At 38.4% G+C, this 19,860-nt stretch overlaps 2 protein-coding genes, 1 long non-coding RNA gene and 2 gene segments (V, D, J or C); all 5 read right to left on the bottom strand.

Moving 5' to 3' along the window:
* Positions 1-179: 179 nt before the first annotated feature.
* Positions 180-851, bottom strand: LOC108880263 (T cell receptor beta variable 18-like). The segment is given in 2 exon segments: positions 180-514; positions 780-851. Coding segments are annotated over 2 exon segments (393 nt in total).
* Positions 852-1,063: 212 nt separating this feature from the next.
* On the bottom strand, positions 1,064-1,672 carry LOC127142196 (T cell receptor beta variable 29-1-like). The segment is given in 2 exon segments: positions 1,064-1,398; positions 1,553-1,672. Coding segments are annotated over 2 exon segments (399 nt in total).
* Positions 1,673-5,087: 3,415 nt separating this feature from the next.
* LOC108880262 (M1-specific T cell receptor beta chain) lies at positions 5,088-16,307 on the bottom strand. Its single transcript, XM_051069380.1, has 8 exons — positions 16,191-16,307; positions 15,699-15,992; positions 9,835-9,844; positions 7,046-7,101; positions 5,948-6,301; positions 5,835-5,849; positions 5,543-5,649; positions 5,088-5,403 (listed from the first exon to the last, which is right to left on the bottom strand). Exons 1-8 carry the CDS (start codon positions 16,237-16,239, stop codon positions 5,383-5,385), a joined length of 906 nt encoding a protein of 301 aa, XP_050925337.1. The 5' UTR covers positions 16,240-16,307; the 3' UTR covers positions 5,088-5,382.
* On the bottom strand, positions 11,650-12,639 carry LOC127142193 (uncharacterized). The gene is made up of 2 exons (XM_051069379.1): positions 12,276-12,639; positions 11,650-12,174 (listed from the first exon to the last, which is right to left on the bottom strand). The coding sequence occupies exons 1-2, from the start codon at positions 12,496-12,498 to the stop codon at positions 11,768-11,770; spliced, it is 630 nt and encodes a 209-aa protein (XP_050925336.1). The 5' UTR covers positions 12,499-12,639; the 3' UTR covers positions 11,650-11,767.
* LOC127142194 (uncharacterized) lies at positions 12,856-14,727 on the bottom strand. Its single transcript, XR_007812675.1, has 4 exons — positions 14,574-14,727; positions 13,944-14,449; positions 13,439-13,531; positions 12,856-13,292 (listed from the first exon to the last, which is right to left on the bottom strand). It is a non-coding gene; the product is annotated as an uncharacterized LOC127142194 (long non-coding RNA).
* Positions 16,308-19,860: the final 3,553 nt, after the last annotated feature.

Raw genomic sequence — 19,860 nt, 5'->3', positions numbered from 1 at the left:
CAGCTGTGAAAACAGTCCACTGGGGTACAAGGAGTGATGTTATAACAGAAAGATGAAGGGTTGCAGATGGGAGTGTCACTGCTGGAAAATGCTCTGTGATTATGCTCGAGGTCCCCCTACTGTTCAGGAGGTTAAAGGTTTTATTAACAGTTGTTCAAATAGTGCACTGAGGTTTTTGTTCAGCTCTCACATGTGTCTGTATCACTGTGTTCACTTACAGCACAGAAATACGAGCCTTTATCTCCGAGCTCCACATTCTTCACTGTGAATGTTCCAGTCTCAGCATTAGGTTTAGTGGCTGAGAATTTGTCTTTGCTGAAATCTCCAAAGTCGTGATTTGGTGTGGCTGTTGTTGTGAACACAATTTGCTTCATTGTTTCTCCAGGCAGCTGTCTGTACCAGTACATCTGGTTGTAGTAGGTGCCCTTAGTGTGGTTGCAGTGTATTGTTGCATTGTCACCCTGTTTTCTCCACAGTATGGGTGTCTGGTTGACATCACTCCCATCAATAAGACCTGTGTGTATAAACAGTATGTAAAAGTGTTATGATTTTGTGCCAATGGCAGATAAAAAAAGTTTGTTGTTTCTTACATGTATGAATAGTTTTTCTGATGTAGTACATTAAAGATGAACATACCTCACTGTACTGAATGTAAGAAAAATATCTTTTGTGATTTTACATACTTTGCCATCCTGTAATATTTTTTGATACTAGATTTATTTTTAAAAATTCAGTCATATTATTGATGTCAACCATATTGCCCAACCCTAGATCTTTACCTTTGTTCCAGAGCAGAAATAGTAACAAGCTGGAGAGACTATGTTTGATAATGTCCATGTTCTACAGGTCCAAGTCTCATATATAATGTAACTGTCAGTGTAGTTACAGATATAAGAGATGCAGGTGGGTGTGTCATGTCTTGTGTGACGTTCTCTGTCAGTGGCTCTATCAAAAATCCACGTGGTGAATCAAAGTGTAACATGGAGTGTTTGTGGTACTTGAGGCTCCACAGTACATGAGATATTTGGGAACAGTTGTTCAAACAGTGCACTGAGGTTTTTGTTCAGCTTTCACATGTGTCTGTGTCACTGTGTTCACTCACAGCACAGAAATACAAGCCTTTATCCTCTGGCACCAGATTCTTCACTGTGAATGTCCCGGTCTCATCATTGGGCTTAGTGGCTGAAAATTTGTCTTTGCTGAAATCTCCAAAGTCGTGATTGCTGTTGCCTGTTCTGGTGAACACAATTAGTTTCATAGTTTCTCCAGGCAGCTGTCTGTACCAGTACATCTGGTTGTAGCCAACACCCTTGGTGTGGTTGCATTGTATTGTTGCACTGTCGCCTTTGTCTTTCCACAGTATGGGTGTCTGGGTGACATCACTGCCATCAGTAATTCCTGTATGTTTAATAATCAAGGATAGCATAATTAAATGTTTTTGCTGGATAATGGAATGAGATTCAATTATAATAGTAGCAAAAACTGGAAAACAAGTTAAATATAAAACTGTATTCATAAGCAAGAGTCCACAGTTGATTTTATTGGTATTTACCTGTGTTCAACAGCAAAGAGACTAGAGACAGTCTGAGGAGGCTGTGTTTACTGAAAATATCCATGTCCTGACAGAAACTCCCAGAGTCTTACTCCCTCGATATGAAGAGCTACAAGTGGGAGTTTCACTGTGATGTGATCCTGTGAGCTGATGTATCAAAATCTTCATTATCATTCAAAGTATAGATGGTAGGACAAGTGGTACTGGGGGTCCCCCTACAGTACATTATCAGTAACACTGCCAAGCTGAAGAGACCAGGTGGATCATGTGATCTGCAGTGTTTAGTGATGTTCTTAGCTAAAGACATTTTAAAGGAAGCGAAACAGGTGATTAAGCTCGACATTGCTAAAAGGTTAAGTCTGATTTTGAAATTGATAAAAGGAACAAAATATGACGACCATCAACATTGTGACACAGATGATGTGACAATCTGCTGTTAGCTTCCTGTTCAGGCCCTGTCAGTTCAGCAATGACTGACGAGAGCACATCTCTGTGACAGAACAATAAACAGAGGTGCTGTTGGTTAACTACTATCTTTTTATCAGGGAATAGCACTATTTTGATCTCTTCAGTTGGACTTTAAGTTGTTATCTTTGCTTCATTAGTTGTATGTCTCTCCCCCGTTGGTGTGAAAATTACTGGGGGTGCATCCAGTGAGTAATAGCTTTGTGAAATTGGACCGTGATTTTTCAATTTACAATGTCAGAAGCTGATATTAATTTTATATGAGAGCAGCAGTTTCATATGATTGTGAAATGTAAAATGCATGGCTTGAGGAAAACTCCACCAGTGATCAATTTAATGACTTAATGAAGATCTCTGACTTGATTCAGAGACATTGTGCATGAAATCAAGGTTCAGAGATTTACATCTTGATCCTATTATACCTAGCTGACTGACTGACTGTTGTGTTGCAGGTTTATCCAGCAGATGGCGCCCTGATAGTCAACCAGCTGAAGTCTGCAAACAGCCCCCCCACTCAGCAACAGCTGATAAGATGTCAGGGTCTAAGGTGGGTTTTAGTCTTTGCCATCATGCTAAACACATGATAAACTCAACTCATACACTTCAACATGCTACTACTCCCAAGCCAAGTATACAGAGACTGTTGAAGTGCAGTTTAGAGTGATGAAAAGTCTGACAGTGAAGAGTTGGGTAAGAGTTGAGCACTAGTGAGTCTGAGCCTCATTAGTGCTAACAATGCAGGAAAATCTTGTGTGTAAGTAGCATCACAGCTTTTCTTAAAGAATGTGATGCGTGACATGTGTAAAACACTTTGATAAAACCTGCTTTGGTCATGTAGGATCATCATACAGTATGCATAGGAATCCTACATGACTTGATGTATAGTTTGCTCCAGAAGGGGTCGTTCAGCACATCAAGTGAAATGTCTCATTCAGCTTCATGACACACAACATGGGGGTTCAGATATTTCTGTGTAACTAGTTGCTGAAGTTTGTTAACTTACCATTCAAAAACGGTCATTACAGTCTCCCAGTTTTTATTTCATCTGCTTTTTTTTGTTGCATTTTATCAGTGAAGGATTAATCCACACATAAATCTTAGTATCTGTGTTAAGCAGAAAACTTCAAACATGGTATCCTAACTTCCTAAAATAGTGTGTTCTTACTTCTAATAATGACAAGGGCATTTTTGTTGCCTCAGGTTTTCATGTCTTGATCTACTATTTCAGTATTCATGAGTATTGTCCAAAACATAATGGTGATTTTCTCCTGATTTTATTTGAAAATCAGAAGTTTAAGGCTGAAAACATGTCTCCTCAGTTTGGCTGTAATGGCTGTCAGTTTGTTGGTTCTCTGCAGTTTGGACGTCTTGTTGCATGATGTTAGTCTTGTGGTTCGGCTCAGCAGTTTAATTTCAGTCCAGTACAAAATCCCAATGTGAAACTGTCAAATTCAGACTGAATTTTACTAAATAGTATTGTCTCAATTTTCCTTGTATCTACTGTAATCCTCTATTGTGAACTCATAATATCACACATAAAGTGATAGTATTGAGGTAACTGAGACTTATAATAATGCAGAGTGAGAGTATTAATTTCTGTTTTCTAACAAATGGATGAAATGGACCCTTAAGGATCCTGAAAGATGTGTCTGTTGCCATCTCACATATGTTTTCCTGTTTCTCTGACCTGAGTGAGCACAAACATGTTTTTTAAGGAAGCAAATGGAGAAAGTAGAAAGTGTTTTTCCTCAGTTTGAGTCCCACTGGGTTCCTAATGCAGATGGAGCACTGTTTAGATGTACAGCAAATTTTTCTTAAATGGGCATGATACACTTCAAATATAGTCATATTATGCATCTTAATGTATACAGTGATTTACATGAAGATGATTTACAGAGGAGATTATAATGAAACACCCTCAATTTTTCATTTTTTAAAATTATTACTGCACATGCAACAAGATACTTGTTTCATGTCTCTTATTCATCACAGCATAAAACCTTAAGGTGCACATTTCTGCACCAGTAAACAGCTGTTTTTTGTAAAAGAACACAAACTTATTGTTCATTCTGTTGCTTCAGTTGACACAGAAATAGCAGCTTTCCCAGCTGTTCACTCAGAGATGTGCAGTGTGGTTGTGGGTTGGTGCAGAGATGCAGGTGCATTGGTTGAGCCGGAGGTTGTGGTTAAGTGGAAGGTTGCACCTCCATCATTTCTCAGCACAGAGAGAACGATCTGCAGGCTGCTCTGTGACCACATCCTCTCCTCTGCTGTTGCTCTCTACTCCTCTGCACAGTTTCAAGCTCCAGTTTGTCCTCTCACCAACACCAGCTCTGACCTTCTTTTGTTGTACACAGAGGAGAGAACGGTGATTTCCTCTTGTTATGAGTTAGAATCATGCTCTTGACATTTACATTCTTGCTGACATTGTTTAAACTAAAGGAAGGATTTCTTTACTCATGAGGCGTATACAAACTGTTGTGCAGCTGAGACTAAGTGTGCACTCAAAGCTAAGTAAGACTAAAATAAATCCACTTTGATGAGCTCAAATCATTTCACAACATGTAAAAAATGCAGATTAGTTGATGGAATTTTACTTATCAGTTAAATTTACTGGTAAAACATGAGTCAGCTTTCAGTTTGCTCATTGGAAAACTTGTTATGAGCCAAATGAACCTGCTTGTGAAGGTTTACTGAGCTGAGATGTTTCAACACAAGTAGATGGAAAGTAATTGATTTCTCAGAAAACAGGCTGGTTGGTGAACTGCTAAAAATACCACACTCACTATCTCTGGAAAAAATTATGTTCAGTGTAGAATGAGCTGTGAGAGAAACAGACAAATGTACTTTTATCTAGTTCTTTCTTATTTAAATTACATATTATGATGTCAACAGTGTTTGATGTGGAGAGTAATCCATGTCCTGTTCTGATTTAGATATATACTCAATGTAAATACTGCATGTAGATAAAGGCCTACTCTACCCTAAATGAAGCTTTCTCGTCTGGAGATGTCATGTCAGGAGAAACCTGAAGCTCTTGTATAGAAATGAAAGCACGTGGCTGACAATATTCCCTGAAATGCTTTTATTGAGAAGAAAGTTAAGCAAACAAGTATTTCACAACCAAAAACTAATACACAGAATTATTAAGTATCTATAAAAACCTGGTTCCAAATGAACCAGCATGGCAGTCTAGCATTGTAACAACAGTAAGCACAAAAACCATCCATCTACTGTCTGCAGGATTAGATATATGAGTTTAAATGCACTGAAATATAGAAATATAACTACTTTGTTTTCAGTTGTATTTACAGAAAGCACTTTAATCCATCCCAGAGTTCATTTGCCACAGCTCAGCTCTCACATCAGTCCTTTCCAGCTGAACCCTGAAATAGACAGAAAGGACACAATGTGTTGATGTCATGAGCTCTTTTTATTATATATCTTACATTACATATATGTATTTATGCATGCACCAGATTTTATGTGAAGGACAATCAAGCGAAAGTGTTAGTTTTGACAAACCTGAAGTCTCCACACCAGAAACACTACAAAGGCTCCATAGATGCAGCTCTTGACGATAAAAACACTGTAGGAGAGTTTGGCACTCTGTGTGATCTTCAGATATTTTGCTGCAGAAAGTTTAAACAGTCAGGGGAGTTACAAATTCTACCACAAGCATGTTTATTTCAGTTATGTAGGACACTAAATGTTTTCTATGTGATGATAACCATGATAGAACTGATGCAGTGAGGTGTACAGAACCACAGATTAATATATTATCTTCTATATTGTTGTTCTATATTGTAATATTTACCTCTTTTTACCGGATCTGAAAGAAAAATAACAAAAAAGATTAGACAAGAACAAATGGTTGTTTAGATTGTCAGTAGATCAGGTTAAGGTTATTTGAGTGCCAGATGAACATACCTGCTTCACCCTTAATTGAGCCTTCAAAATGCTTAGTTTCATTCCCATTGAAGAAGCTGACGATGCACTGGAAGTATTTCTTGGGGTTGTGCCAGTCTTTAGCAGGGACCCTCAACCTGCTGGTGATTCTGTAGAAATCACCGTCCAGCTGGGCAGCACTGTCAGTCGACACATTTTTGTCGACTTTCTTCCCATCAACCTTCCATGACACACTAACATGGTCTGGGTAGAACCCACTGGCCACACAAAGTAAGGTCTTCTTCTTTGTAACGCCTGTCCCCTTCTCGTTCTTGTTTTCACACTCGTGTAATGAAGGTTTAAACACTGTCACTGTTGGTTGGGTGATATTTCTTTCTGTGAGGACAAAGGGAATAAATCACTAAATTAAAGCTGCCTGTAGATCTGCAACAAACCAATATACAACACCTAACTCTAAAGCACATGTGACATCTTAATACCAGGATTTAAACACTGGGTTACAAAGAGACAAGACATCTTTTTCACACTGATCAAATACAACATGATCATTGCAGGTTACATAACTCACACTGATTTAATTTAGTCAAATAAATGTTTGTTTTAATGAAGTTATTGCAGTAATCTTACCCAGAACTGTTAGCTGCAAATGCCAAAGCACATCACTGACACACATTTAAAAAAAACAAAACTGACAAAGACTAAGAGTTTGAACCTCTAACATATTGCTGTATTAGTGAGTTTATCACCAACTAGTAATTATACAGTCACAGTATCACCATTATCTTTCTTAATGATTCATTTACTTTAACATTTTTCCCAACTTTCTTCACCTTCTTCACCACCTTTCACCTCTTGACTACTGCAAATAAACATTTTCCTGTTCTATACCAATAGTTGATTTAGTATAACAAAGTCTGGTGCCTGAACAGAATATAGCATTTTTGCTGTTGAACTGAGACATTTATCGCACTTAGACTTCACTTTTTTGAACTTTTTTACAACAGACCTACACAACACTCACTAAATAATAACATTTCCTCAACAATTATTTTACACATTTAAGTTAATTGACGCTCCAAAAATAAACATTTATGCACATAATTTTTATAATTTTCTTACCCAACACTGTCAGTTTGGTGCCACTGCCAAAGTAAGCTGGGTTGTAGTTGTTCACACTGATACAAGGCTACAGAAAAACTACTCTGCCATTCAACACAACAGACTGTCTTTCTGCATTTATTTTCAGATAAACTAAGTACTTGTAACTGTGCTCTCAAAACTCTTGAAGACATGCTTTTACACAATTCCATCTGTTGACCATTTTAAATTGCCAATGTAAGGTTTGTCTAACAGCCTAAGATTAAAAGATTATAACCAATCTGATAGTAGTTATCAAAACAAATGTTTTTGTTTTCATTTTATCTTTTGATATATTAGGTTAGTATGTGTGTATCAATACAATCTTACCTAAAACAGTGAGTTTAGTTCCAGCTCCGAAGTAAGCCTCTGACTGGAAACTCTCAGTACTTCACAGAGCTGATAAGAAGTGGCTGTGAGAGTAATACTCTGGGCATAGAGCCAAATGTTTTATTGCCACACCACTTTGGAGAACAGAGACACTGCTCCTTTTTTAATTTTTTGTTATTAAATTCTGAATTAACTTCTTTCACACTTATAAATTGGCACACTTTGATCACTATCATCAAATAAAACGTCTAATAAGTATATTTGAAGTACTGGCTATGATATTAACAAACACACAAGCTAAGAATCATGCTCTGAGAGGTTATTTTTTGCAGGTTTTCTTACCTAAAACAGTGAGTTTAGTTCCAGCTCCAAAGTAAGCCTCGCTGAAGGAGCACAGAGACTTTCAACTGTCACAAAAACCCTTCCTCCTGCCTCTCTTTATCTGTTCCACTTTGACATTTTTCCCAACTTTTTCACTGTTTGGCTTTTAAAAACTTAATCTCCTTTAGATTGCAAAAAATTAAAATCTTCCTCCAAGAACTTAAAACCTTTTCAACTTTAAACATCCATATACTTTGTGACAATTTTCTGACTTTTTAGCCCAGTAACCGCTAGAATAACGGTTTAATCGTGATTATGTAGTTAGGACTGAGTCAAGCCTTGGAGTTACCAAGGATATACTGAGTCCTTACTATATAATCAACTATTTACAATGTCAGAAACATCTGAACAATATTTATTGAACTTTAAAATGTTTTCTTACCTAAAACGGTTAACTTTGTTCCTCCACCAAAGAAAACCTCTGCACCATACCCACCAGTCACAGTGCATTTGATCAGTGCTCAAAACAGCTTTTACTTCACCTCTTTACTTTTTAGTTTTGTAATCAGTGTAACTGTCCTTTCAAACCAACAACTACCTCCTGTTTTGTATGGAAGACAAACCTTTCAGTTTCAACCTTATGGGCTCTATTTTAACTTTAACTTTTAACAGTATTGTGCTCAGGTAAAATGAGCTTCCTGCTAACAATTTTTTAACTCAGCCAAATTTAACTAGACTTGAGTGCTGTACTTCTTAAAGAAACATTCCAACTACAATGCTGTTTTCCATTTGTATTGATTTCTTACCTAAAACAGTTAACTTTGTTCCTCCTCCGAAGTAAGCCTCTGAAGCACCATAGTCACAGTGAACTTGATCAGTGCTCAAACAGCCCAAGATGCTGCTTTTATGCTGTGTTTTATGTAACACAAAAACTTTTTCCCCACAGACCTTTAACTTGTTTTAACTTACTCACCAAGAACAGTCAGTTTTGTTCCCTGGCCGAAATAAGCTTCGTAATTGGCACAGCGTTTAGGCTTAACGTCAAAAAGTACTGAGCTGAACTTAAACTATAAAGACCCCAAGTGCATTAGGATTCTTAATGGGCCACTTCAGTAACAAACCTTACTGCATTTGTTCCATTTTAATCATCCTGACTTACCCAAAACAGTCAGTTTTGTTCCTTTTCCAAAGTATGCTTCGTTGAGGTTGGTCACAGTGCAAAAATACTGAGCACGAAACTCCTTTGTCTTTCTCTACCAGAATTATATTTGGAGAGTTTTACTAATACTTCTGTGTATACTGAGACTGTAAGGCAACGTGACAACTATGAATTTACAGTGATGAATTGAAATATTTACCTAAAACTGTCAGTTTGGTTCCTTGGCCAAAGTAAGCAGGCTCAGTGTAGCTCAGAGTGTTCTTTGTTCAGCTCAGTATTTTAGCTTTTACATACCAACAGTTTTTCCTTCACTTTCATGTCAGCTTTTCTATTTTTGCAGTGAATAGAAGCTGTGAGAGCTCCAACTTACCTAAAACAGTGAGTTTTGTTCCTTTTCCAAAGTAAGCTTCAGTTCCAGTGTCACACTGACCGTCTCCTCTACCAAAAAGTCATAAAATGTCTCATAATCAGTGTGTTGAGACAAAGTTTAATAATCCAGGGGAATCATATAAGATGAGCTTTGCAGTGTCTTTTGTGTGTGTGTGTGTGTGTCAGGATGAATGAAATAAGAATTCTAATCCTCTAAATGTAATATAAAAGTAAATTTTCAAACTTCTTTCCAGCATGTTTTCTGCATATAAATTGATGTTTCAGTGTCAAAGTGTCCTGCCATCCTACACACTTACAGAATACTGATGTTTTCTGCTGTAACAAGTTTCCTGAGTTACATGTAGCCATCTTCACAATGGTTGTCAATGGGAGGAGGTTTTTGTACGACGGCTCTATGGGATTGTATCACCGTGGCCCCCTGTCCCCACGGTGAAAAAGTATCACACAAAAACCCAAAGTCTTTTTCGTTCTCTCCTCTCTCCCTCCCCCACCCAGCTTCTCCATATCTCAGCCTCCATCTCTCTGTGTGACAGCAGCTGTTCAGGTCGGGCTGACTGACGCCTGAACGGGCTCATACCTGACTGCTGTTATTTCTGTGTCGCTAAGAAAAGAAGCAAGAACGAAAGGAAGGAAAAGGGAGACTGGTTTCTCTTTTTGAGTTTGTTTTGTAGCTGCTCAGAGGAAGTGACGTCTGTCATGGTCACGCCTCTTTATCCACCCAGTTATCAGTGAAGAGACACACATTTACTCAGGAATATTCACTGACAGTAGTTGATCTCTGCAGTTCCCATCAGCGGTTTGAAGCATTGTAGCATTTTGTACTATTGTGATCTGTCTCTGCTGTCACTGACAGCTCTTTTTGGCAAAAAATCCCCTGATAATCCCACTGTACATGATCTGCCCAGAACTAAACAGAAGCCAAATTTTCACCCATCTGGTGAACATAATGGTGATTTAAAAAAAAACAAAAAACAACAACAACAAAAAACCCCAGATATTTCTCTTAGGAGTTGGTAGAGACCAAAAACAAAGATGTAAGAGTTTGAATATTGGATTGACAATCACCACATGTCCAGACGCACAACTGCAAATGAATGCTAATGCTGCTCTGTGTCTGCTGGATGTGTAGATAGTCAACACATTTGCTAAAACAACTTTGTAGCAATAGTACGTCATTGTTGTGTTTACAGCTTGTTCTGCTGCCACCATGTGGCCATAAAAATCTGTCAATGCAGGTTTACAACAACAAATCAAATCTATATGGTTGCATGATAGTTGGCACAGGGAGTTTTTAAGTTAAGATGCAATGATTTTAGTTTATGATTTTAGTTTATGATTTCATAACCAAGAATTTTATCAGTTAAAAGACATTGTGTTTCATTGTGATGCATGCATGCACCATTGCACCATCAGATTTTAATACAAGATTGCTGTATGTTTTTGAAGATGGAGATTTATTATATCTAATGGCATCATCTGTCAGTTAGTACATTATCAAAAGATAAAGAAAAGATGAGACATGACATCTTTGAACTATGTCTCTTCTAATTTAACCTGATTGTTCAAGAAACATTTCAGTGTTAGGTTCTTTCTTTTAGTTTATTCCACTGTCAGCTCATACCTCATCTGCCTAATTCCTATGAATATGTTTGTTAAATAATACCTCATCTAAGTCAATTAATTAATTAGCTTTCAAGTAGTATAGTACATCAATGGTAGTAATAATTGATGTCCATTTTTCTATTTAATGGAAGTAACTGCATTATAAGATCAGTGTGTGTATGTCACATTGACTTATTCTACTGTTACATACCATATTCAGACCACTTAAAAACTATGTAGCTCCTTTTAAATGATTTAAATGGCCACCCTGTATACAGTACTGACCTAACTTTGTTAAGTGCCACACCTCATGTAGTCTCACATGAACCCTGTAGGGGTCAGTGTATGCTATCCTCTTAAACTTGATATACTTCGATCTTGTCAGGCTGCACACACACTATTTAATTATATTACTATATTATTAAAAATGTGCAGAGTTGAGGACAAAGTAACACAGTTGAGAAACCGCTCATGGCAGTAATGTATGGGATGTATCAACTTTACCACATTTTCACCTGCTCACTTATCTGATCAGCTTTGTGGTGTTACAGAAACATCAGAACTGTGGAGAGGAAGTGGAGTGGAGCTCATTGGAGCTGTCAGCTTTTTGTTTATACTCTAATTATAATTTCTCAATTGGTGATATGTTGCTGCCATACAGAACTGCGAGTAACAAATATTTTCATCACTGATTAATGTTCCAGTTATTTCCTCAGTTAATTTTCTAATTGACATCTTTCAACTTGTCTAGTTAAAAGAGCAGCACAAAAAGTCAAATCACTGAGAAAATATAACCAGTTATTTTTTTTTAATTTTGCTTGAGAAATTACTTCAGTTATTAAAAACATACTATAACTGTTAGATCCCACACCTCAACAAATTCCTGTTTAGAGTCCCCAGAATTAAAGAAAATCAGGCTCCTCATTCATCCCCACTACAACTTCTCCCCCTGGTTTGTACTTGAGGTTGTTGTTTAGCTGCTGAGGCTTTCTGAACCACTGTGCTCTACTAGAGGCACAGTAATACACAGCTGAGTCTTCAGCCTCAACAGGTTTTATCTGCAGAGAGGAGCTTAGCACTGCAGGTCGGGACATGGTATACTTGGATTTGTTGAAAGGAGTGTCAATGTTCCACACGTCTTTACCAAGAGAATATGTTATTAGCTGTATTTTCCCACTGTCTCTGTGTCTGTACCAGAACATAGAGGAATATTCATCGTCGTCTTGTTCACACTGCAAAGTTACAGAGGTGTCGCTGCCATGGCTGAATATAAATGGAGGCTGGTGAATTTTTACACAGCAGGAGAAATCTGGAAAACAGAGCACCAAGTAAATAAACATTAATTTAAGCAAGAAAATATTTGATGGAAAAAACTGTTGTTTTCTTTTAGCTCAATTTAAATGTTCTTACTGGAGAAGATTAGAGCTGCAACCAAGAAGACCCTCATTGTCACAGTTGTTATCCAGTTATCCAGAGTAAAAATAATTAGAGCTGTCCGGCCATCTTCATAGACAAGTCTGTTTCTGTCTTCTGTCAGACTGCAGGTGTAACTTATGGTATTACTACAATATTCTGCAAGCTCTGATCCTCCCCTTCCTCTCTGTTTCTGTTTTACCAGGAACTCTGCCCTCATTCATATTGTCTCACAGGTTCTCTGTACAGCTACGGCCTCTTGTTGGTCACTGAGCAGCAACTGCAGGTTTTGAGTTCCTTGCTTAAGAGCACTGTGCCAACAGTTTTTAAAGGTCTTTGTTGTAGTATATTGTAGTACAGTGCAATATAGCATAATACACTATAATGTAGTGTATTGTGGTAATATATAATTTAGTATGGTATAATATGGTATATATACTCAATGGCCACTTTGTTAGGCACATCTGTACAATCTGGTGTAATTCAATACAACTGTTCTACCATAAAGACGACTTTACAGATGCTCAGTCAATTATACAGTATGATTGATTACTATATTTAATTAAAGAGCCCAATATTGGCCCAGTGTGTCTTAACCTACTTTCAGCTCAAACCTTATCATACCTTTTCATTATATAGAAACCAAACAAGCCACAGCTCCTTCCTGCCTGCATCATCTGGTACACACAGACGTGGTATTTGTATGAATGTCTGGTCTGTTTTCATCACTGTGACTGGCAGCACAGTAGTAGGTGCTGCTATCATTCAGGAACAGCTCAGTAATTTGAAGAGAGAAGTAGTTTTTGGCTGTATCGATAGACGACTGGAAGTGCCCTGCAGTTCGGTCGTATTCCCTGATGAGGAACTCAATTGGAGCTCCGTGGTGGTTTTGTCGGTACCAGTACATGGTGTAGCTGCCCATGCTGAACCCTGGACCCATGCTGCACTCCATCATCACTGTGGCTCCTGGGTGAGACACTTGATCCCCAGACTGCAGAACTACAACAGTGAGACCTGCAGCACATAGCGGAGTTTCATTGTGTCTGTTTTTGGTGTACTCATGTACACATGTATATATGATGTGTAAATGTGATGGAAATATGACCATTCAAGCACTGGCTGGATCATACAGCCATTTTAAGCTAAAATATAAAACCCACCTGAGTGTAAAAGGAGTAACAGACAAAGGACTGTGATGAGCATGTTAGTGACGAGCCTTCGTACAGCTGAATGATGCACAGTCACTCATCACTCTGTTCAGCACAAAGGAAACATGAGGTCACATGATCATGTAGCTCGAACGTCAGACTGTAATTCTCATTTTTAAGAAGTGAATCTGGAAAATAGTGAGGACGTCCCATTAGAATTTCCTAAAGCCCAAGTTGATGTCTCCAAATAGCTTTTGTCCCATAAACACTCCAAAAAATTATTGATCAACTGTCGCACAAATCGAGTAACAGCTACCGTTAATCTTATCGTGATATTTGGTATTTTGCTTGAAATTGTCATTCATTCAACATTTCTACTACATGTAACATTTAACTATGTCATTAGTTGATGTTTGTGCCCTCCAGATTTGACTTGGTTTTTACTCTTCTGTCCTCTGGTTAATGTCTTGTGGTCTTTCTTCACCGCATGATGCCAACTCAACTCAACTCTACTCACCTTTTTTGGTTTTCTTTTGGGCAGAAGTTGTAGATAGTGCTTGATACTTGTTTTTGACGTCACCTCCATGGAGGTTCCAAGCAAGCTGAGGCAATACCAACACAATAACTTCTCTGCCGGCCTGACTCTCAGGATGCTGAACTTGAAAACAACAGAGAGGAGAGAGCAGGGTTTTTAGTATTGGGGTGACATTAAACCACATCACTGTGTACTGGCAGCGCAGAAATACACAGCTGAGTCTGATACATTCACACTGTGAATGATCAGAGCTCCTGTTCGGATGTTTTCTCTCGTAATCTCAAACTGATGTTCAAACTGCTTCTCGTAGTTGGGGTCACTGCCAATGTAGTTATATCCAATTAAATTCATCAGACCACTCTTTGTTTGCTGGTACCAGAGCATTATGTTAAGGTCGTTATTATCGTGACTGCATTTAATTTCCACCCTGGCTCTTTCCTTGACTATTCTTGGGTGAGACGGCTGAAACGTTGTACTCTCTGTTTGATCTGTGGGAAAAACAGAGTTTAAAAAGCAGCTTACACAGTAACCATGATGCAAAAACAAATTTATAATTGCTTTAAAAATGTAACAACATAATTAAATAGTTGTTTTTGTGGTTAATTTCATTACATGGAAGCAAGATGAGAAGAAATCCAATCACAGCTGGAGACATCCTCCAGGTTTGTGCTGCTGCAGGAGAAACACAGCTTTCTCCAATGAGTGAATGTGAAATGAGAGATGTTGCCTCTTCTGATGTGTCTTCATTGTAGGAAAAGGTTCAGGGTTTTTTGTGTGGGAGTGGCATTGAACCTCATCACTGTGTACTAGCAGCACAGAAATAAACAGCTGAGTGTGACAGGCTCGCTCTGTGTATGATCAGAGTTCCTTTCACTGTGTTTTGTCTCGTCATCGTAAATTGTTCTTCAAACAGCCCCTCATAGTTTTGGGAGCTTTCATATCCATAACCAATGAGGGTCATAGACAGACTGTCCTTACTTTGCTGATACCACAGCATTATCACAAGGGTACTATCATCATGGCTGCAGTTAATGTGGACCTCACTGTTCTCCTTCACTATCTGTGGAGGAGACTGGAGAAATGTTACAGCGCTCGCCTGACCTGTGGAGAAAGCAACAACAGATCAATACATCAAATTTAAAATGACTGGTCAGCAAGTTAAATATAATAATGGATAACTAATTATGAGTTTCATGTAATTCAGGATGAAATTTTAGATCTTACATGAAAAGCAGATGAAGAGAAAACCAAATGTTTGCACAGCTGAAGACATTTTGAAGCACTGATGTAGGAAAGTAGTGACTTTATAAAAGTAAGGTTCAGAGTGAAGAGGGAGGGTGTTTGTGTGCGTCAGTTAATTCATCACCACCTTTTCTTGATAACAGCTTCTTGATGTGCTGTGCCTCCACCTATTGGTTGAATCTGTTCAGGACAGTAATATGCATGACCTCAAACAGTTGCTTGACAGAAAAAGACAAACATAGATTGCTTTAAGTGTTGAAACAAATGAACAATAATATATATTAATTTTAGGGCGCTGTTTGTTCTTTATTCACTTTCATAACCTCCATTAGTGAAACAACATGTGCAGTCTCTGATATCATCTGCTCCACAGTGTGGTTGAGTTCCTTGCTTCATTCAATTCTTATTAATGTGAGTCAGGTGTGAGAAGAATAACAGCCTCTCTGCTGTATGTTTTTGTCACAGACCTGAGGTCTGCCACAGCACTGTGTGAACTGGCAGCGCACAAATAAAAAGCCTCATCTTTCTCCTGAACGCTGGATATTGTCAGAGACCATTGCTTCTCATTCACTTTCACTGCCTGAAAACCAGATTTGAATCCCTCTTCAAAATTTGGAGTACCAACTACTAAAACAACTACTAACTGAATATCTTTTCCTCTCAGCTGTTTGTACCAGTACAGATATTCATAGTCAGTATCATTCTGGTAACAGTGAATTTCTGCCAAGCCACCAGGAGGCCTAGAGATGTAGTGGGGCCACTGAGTGATCGTCACAGACTGAGAAACACCTGAAACACAGAGAACAGAGAAGCTATTACCAGCATGACAAACATACATATTAAATCATTTAATACATAATCATTACAGCGGAAATCAAACTTTGTAACAAATGAATAACATGTAGAAATATTTTGATCCAAAAATATCCTGAAAAGAAGCCATATTGTGTTAATGTGTGTTTTTATCTTTATAGACATTAACTTTACCTGCAGTCCAGAGTATAAAGAAAGTCAAGGTGGTGATGCCGGGGATCATTTTGACTTTGAAGGAGGAAGTAAAATGACTGAAAATGCAACAAGACAACACTTGAGACCCGAGTGGAGGAAGTGACATCAGAATCTCTGCTGTGTTAAATAGACCAAAGAGAAGACATACAGAAGGGAGTTAGTTGTGATTGCAATCTTGAGTTGCACATGAACATCTGTCAGTGTCTGTCTTCTGTTGTATTCATACATCATGATCTGGACATTTCTTTTATGCCTTGTGTGTCCTCTCAGAGCAGGGAGGGAAAAGTCTAAAGTTGCTGTGTGAAAACAGATGTTGGGTCTCAAATACAAATGTCAAAATTTTTTCAGTTTGCTGCAGGTGCATCTTTGATACTATAGGCAGCCAGCTTTTTGTAAGGGAGCCAGAGGAGTTTAAACACTGTGCTCCCTCGCTGCACAGAAATACACTGCAGTGTCGGCTGGGTTTATGTTGGAGATTACAAGCTGGGCTTTGCCCTTTGAATGGCCTGTCATATTGAAATGTACTTCAAAGTTCTTCTCAAGGTTCGGTTTTTCATAATGAAGCAGTCCGATGAGATCCATGGCCCTCTGGCCTCCTCCTGCTGCTGACTTGTACTGGTACCAAAGCATGTAGGGATAGTTGTTGTCTCCATGGTAACAGTTAAGACGGACCTCGACTTGTTCAGGTTTTACCAGAAGATTTGCAGGTGATTGTTGGATCATAAGTGTTGCTGAAGCAGGGTCTAAAGTACAAAAATAAAAAGACAGAAGGTAAACAAAAAGGTCCTGTTAGTGTCAGGAGAAATTACACACATGTAATGACTCTTACCTGTGAGCAAAATCAGAGAACAAAACAAAATTACAACATTTTTTAACATTTTATTGGTAGATATAGAAAATCCTCACGCAGCCATAAAGTTCTCTGCAGTAAGAAATGGAAGTATATGAATGGAAACACATTGGTGTGAAATCAGCTTTTAAAGTGCATGAGTAATGAAGGAGGAGGAGCTTACGACTGTCTTGTTGTTAGTGTGCGATCACTGCTCTCTGCTGTTCAGTATTTTAATTGTGATTCACACAGAACAGATCAGACAGTTGTGTGTGACTCGTCTGAGAGAATCTGTTCAACATAAAACACATGAAAACATCACTCTGACAGTGAAATATCTCAATATGTCCATGGGACTTTATCTGCAGATCAGAAAACTAAAGAGGAGAAGAAAATGTGGCAGTTATGCATTATTTACAAAATATGCATAATGATCTCTGATCACCTTTTTTTAAAACAATTCTGAAATCATTATCATCATAATTTTCTTTTAGATCCTAAATTTACACAGTAAAATAAAAGCAAACATCCAAATGAAGTAACTGTCATAATGAGGGCGGTGTCACATGGTTTCGGTGGTTTCCTGTGTATGTGCTGTTATCTGCAGCATCATTATGGAGGTTTTTGTATGAGAGAGTCACTGTCTTTATTACTGTGGATACTTGCTGCTCCAAAATATTCTCCACTGTCTTCAGGGTGTCTCAGGCTCAGGATGTGAAGATAAGCAGTTTTCTCTCCATCTCCGCTCACTTTAAAGTGGCTTTCAAATGGCGGCTCAACCTTAGGAATTTTATAACTCACGTAGCCAATCAGCTTTAGGGAAGTGTCTCCTGCGGGGCGATGATACCAGAGAACTGTGTCATAGCTCGGGATTTTATGTGATAAACTCAGGTTGACTTCACCGTTCGGTTTCCCTAACACTTCAGCTGGAGTCTGAAACACTTGTTTTTCTTTACTGAGGTAAACACCTGTGAAGAGATTATGAAACACAGTGTTAGTTAGTCCTTTAACATCTTACCTTGATATGATGAGATTTTTTAAAAACTATTAAATGTGCATTCCTTGTCTTTGTCAGTTCCACTATCTCAAACCATTTTTGAGAGTTGCAGTGGCTCCATGAATGTGCCATACCTTTAATACAGAACACGGTAATGATGGATATGATGAGATGAGGTGACATCATGTTGAATGTGAAGAAGCAGGTTGAGTCTCTGCTGTGCTTTGTGGATCAGGAGGTGCAGGAAATGATGCAGAGGAATCAGAGCACAGGTTGACACCCATAGATGATGACATGCAGAGGGTCTTTCTGTCATGGTGCGCTGAAAGTGCTTGTTGTGTAGAAATACTTCCTGATGACCTCAGTGTGCTTCATTCAAGAATAAGAGGGATGGTGCCACTCTCACATCATCACTCACTCACTGTAATGATGTAAGTTTTCAACCAGGTAAATGCATCTGCATTTAACATATAGAACATGTAGGTTTTAAATTAGTTTGATTGTATTTTATCATTATAAATGTTTTTCTACCTCAGATTTGTGAAATGTTCCACTGATCAAATGTTTGCCATGTTCTGACCATAAAGAAAAGTTTATAACCTGTGAATGATAAATGAAGATGATGAGTTGAGGCAACAAATAAAGCTCATTGGGGGAAGATTTAACCGACTTTCTGAGGAGAGAGGGGGAGGTTTTTGTTGAGAGCAGATGGATGTTTGATGTACTGTGCCCCCCTGGCAGCACAGAAGTATACTGCGGTGTGTTCAAGTGCTTTTAGGTCAGTTATAGAAAGTGAACCATTTTTTTTGTCTCCTTTCAAATCTCCAGCTAATTTGAAATGTTTTCTAAACGGTTCTTCCACACTGTCATTTTTGAACTGTCCATATCCATATCCAAGAAGTTTCAGAGCTTGGTCCCCTGGTGACTTCTGGTACCACAGCATCACTCTGCTGTCAGTTTGTCCATGTGTGCAGAAAAGCTGCACATTATCACCAACCTTTCTGAAGAGAGCAGAGGGAGACTGATGGACCTGAATCCCCAGAGAGAAACCTGCTGTAATCAGAGTTGGACAGATTATTGATTTAAGAAGTCAAGATAAATAGGGAACATTTTACTTCACAGTGAAGCAGTTGTTACCTGTGAGGAAACAGCAAAAGAGAAAACTAATCATCATGTTGAGATCTAACATCATTGATGCAGTGCAGCATTAGCTCACTGATGACAGGGTGTCTGTTGTTGGTGGTTTCTCACATTTAAGGAGGAAAAATGTGATGTAGGAAGGAGGTGTGGCCTTGAGTTGTATTTCAAACTGATTTCTATATGTGCCCTTTCTTCCACCTCATTCCACCACAAAAAGGTAATTTTTTTGCGACAGACTTCAGGATATTTTAGAGAACAGAACAGAAATAGAAACATATGTGCTGTATTAGCTAATGATGATATGATTACATCAAACTAAAATCAAACCACAAAAGCAGGTGTCTGGCAGCAGTTTATTCAGGGTTTTTGTTAAGTTCACAGGGTTTTTTTGTCACCGTGCTTTGCTGGCTGCACAGTAGTAAACAGCACTGTGCTCTTGTTTTGCATGTTCTAATATCAGAGAGCCATTCTTTACTGTATTTACACTTAAATCCCCAGATATGTTAAAATCTTCATCATATAGCTCTTCCATTTTGACATCTTTGTAGTTCAAGTATCCAATGAGTTTCAATGCTGTGTCTCCTGGTGAACACTGGTACCAGAGCATCATCCTGTAGTCAGTCTTATCATAGCTGCAGAAAATCTGCACTTTGTCACCAGGTTTTTTGATGAGATCAGAGTGA

Source organism: Lates calcarifer, unplaced genomic scaffold, assembly GCF_001640805.2.
Source record: "Lates calcarifer isolate ASB-BC8 unplaced genomic scaffold, TLL_Latcal_v3 _unitig_887_quiver_851, whole genome shotgun sequence".
Taxonomy (NCBI): Eukaryota; Metazoa; Chordata; class Actinopteri; family Centropomidae; genus Lates; species Lates calcarifer.
The sequence above is the reverse complement of the archived record's forward strand: the minus strand, read 5'-3'. Positions and strand labels throughout refer to the sequence as shown.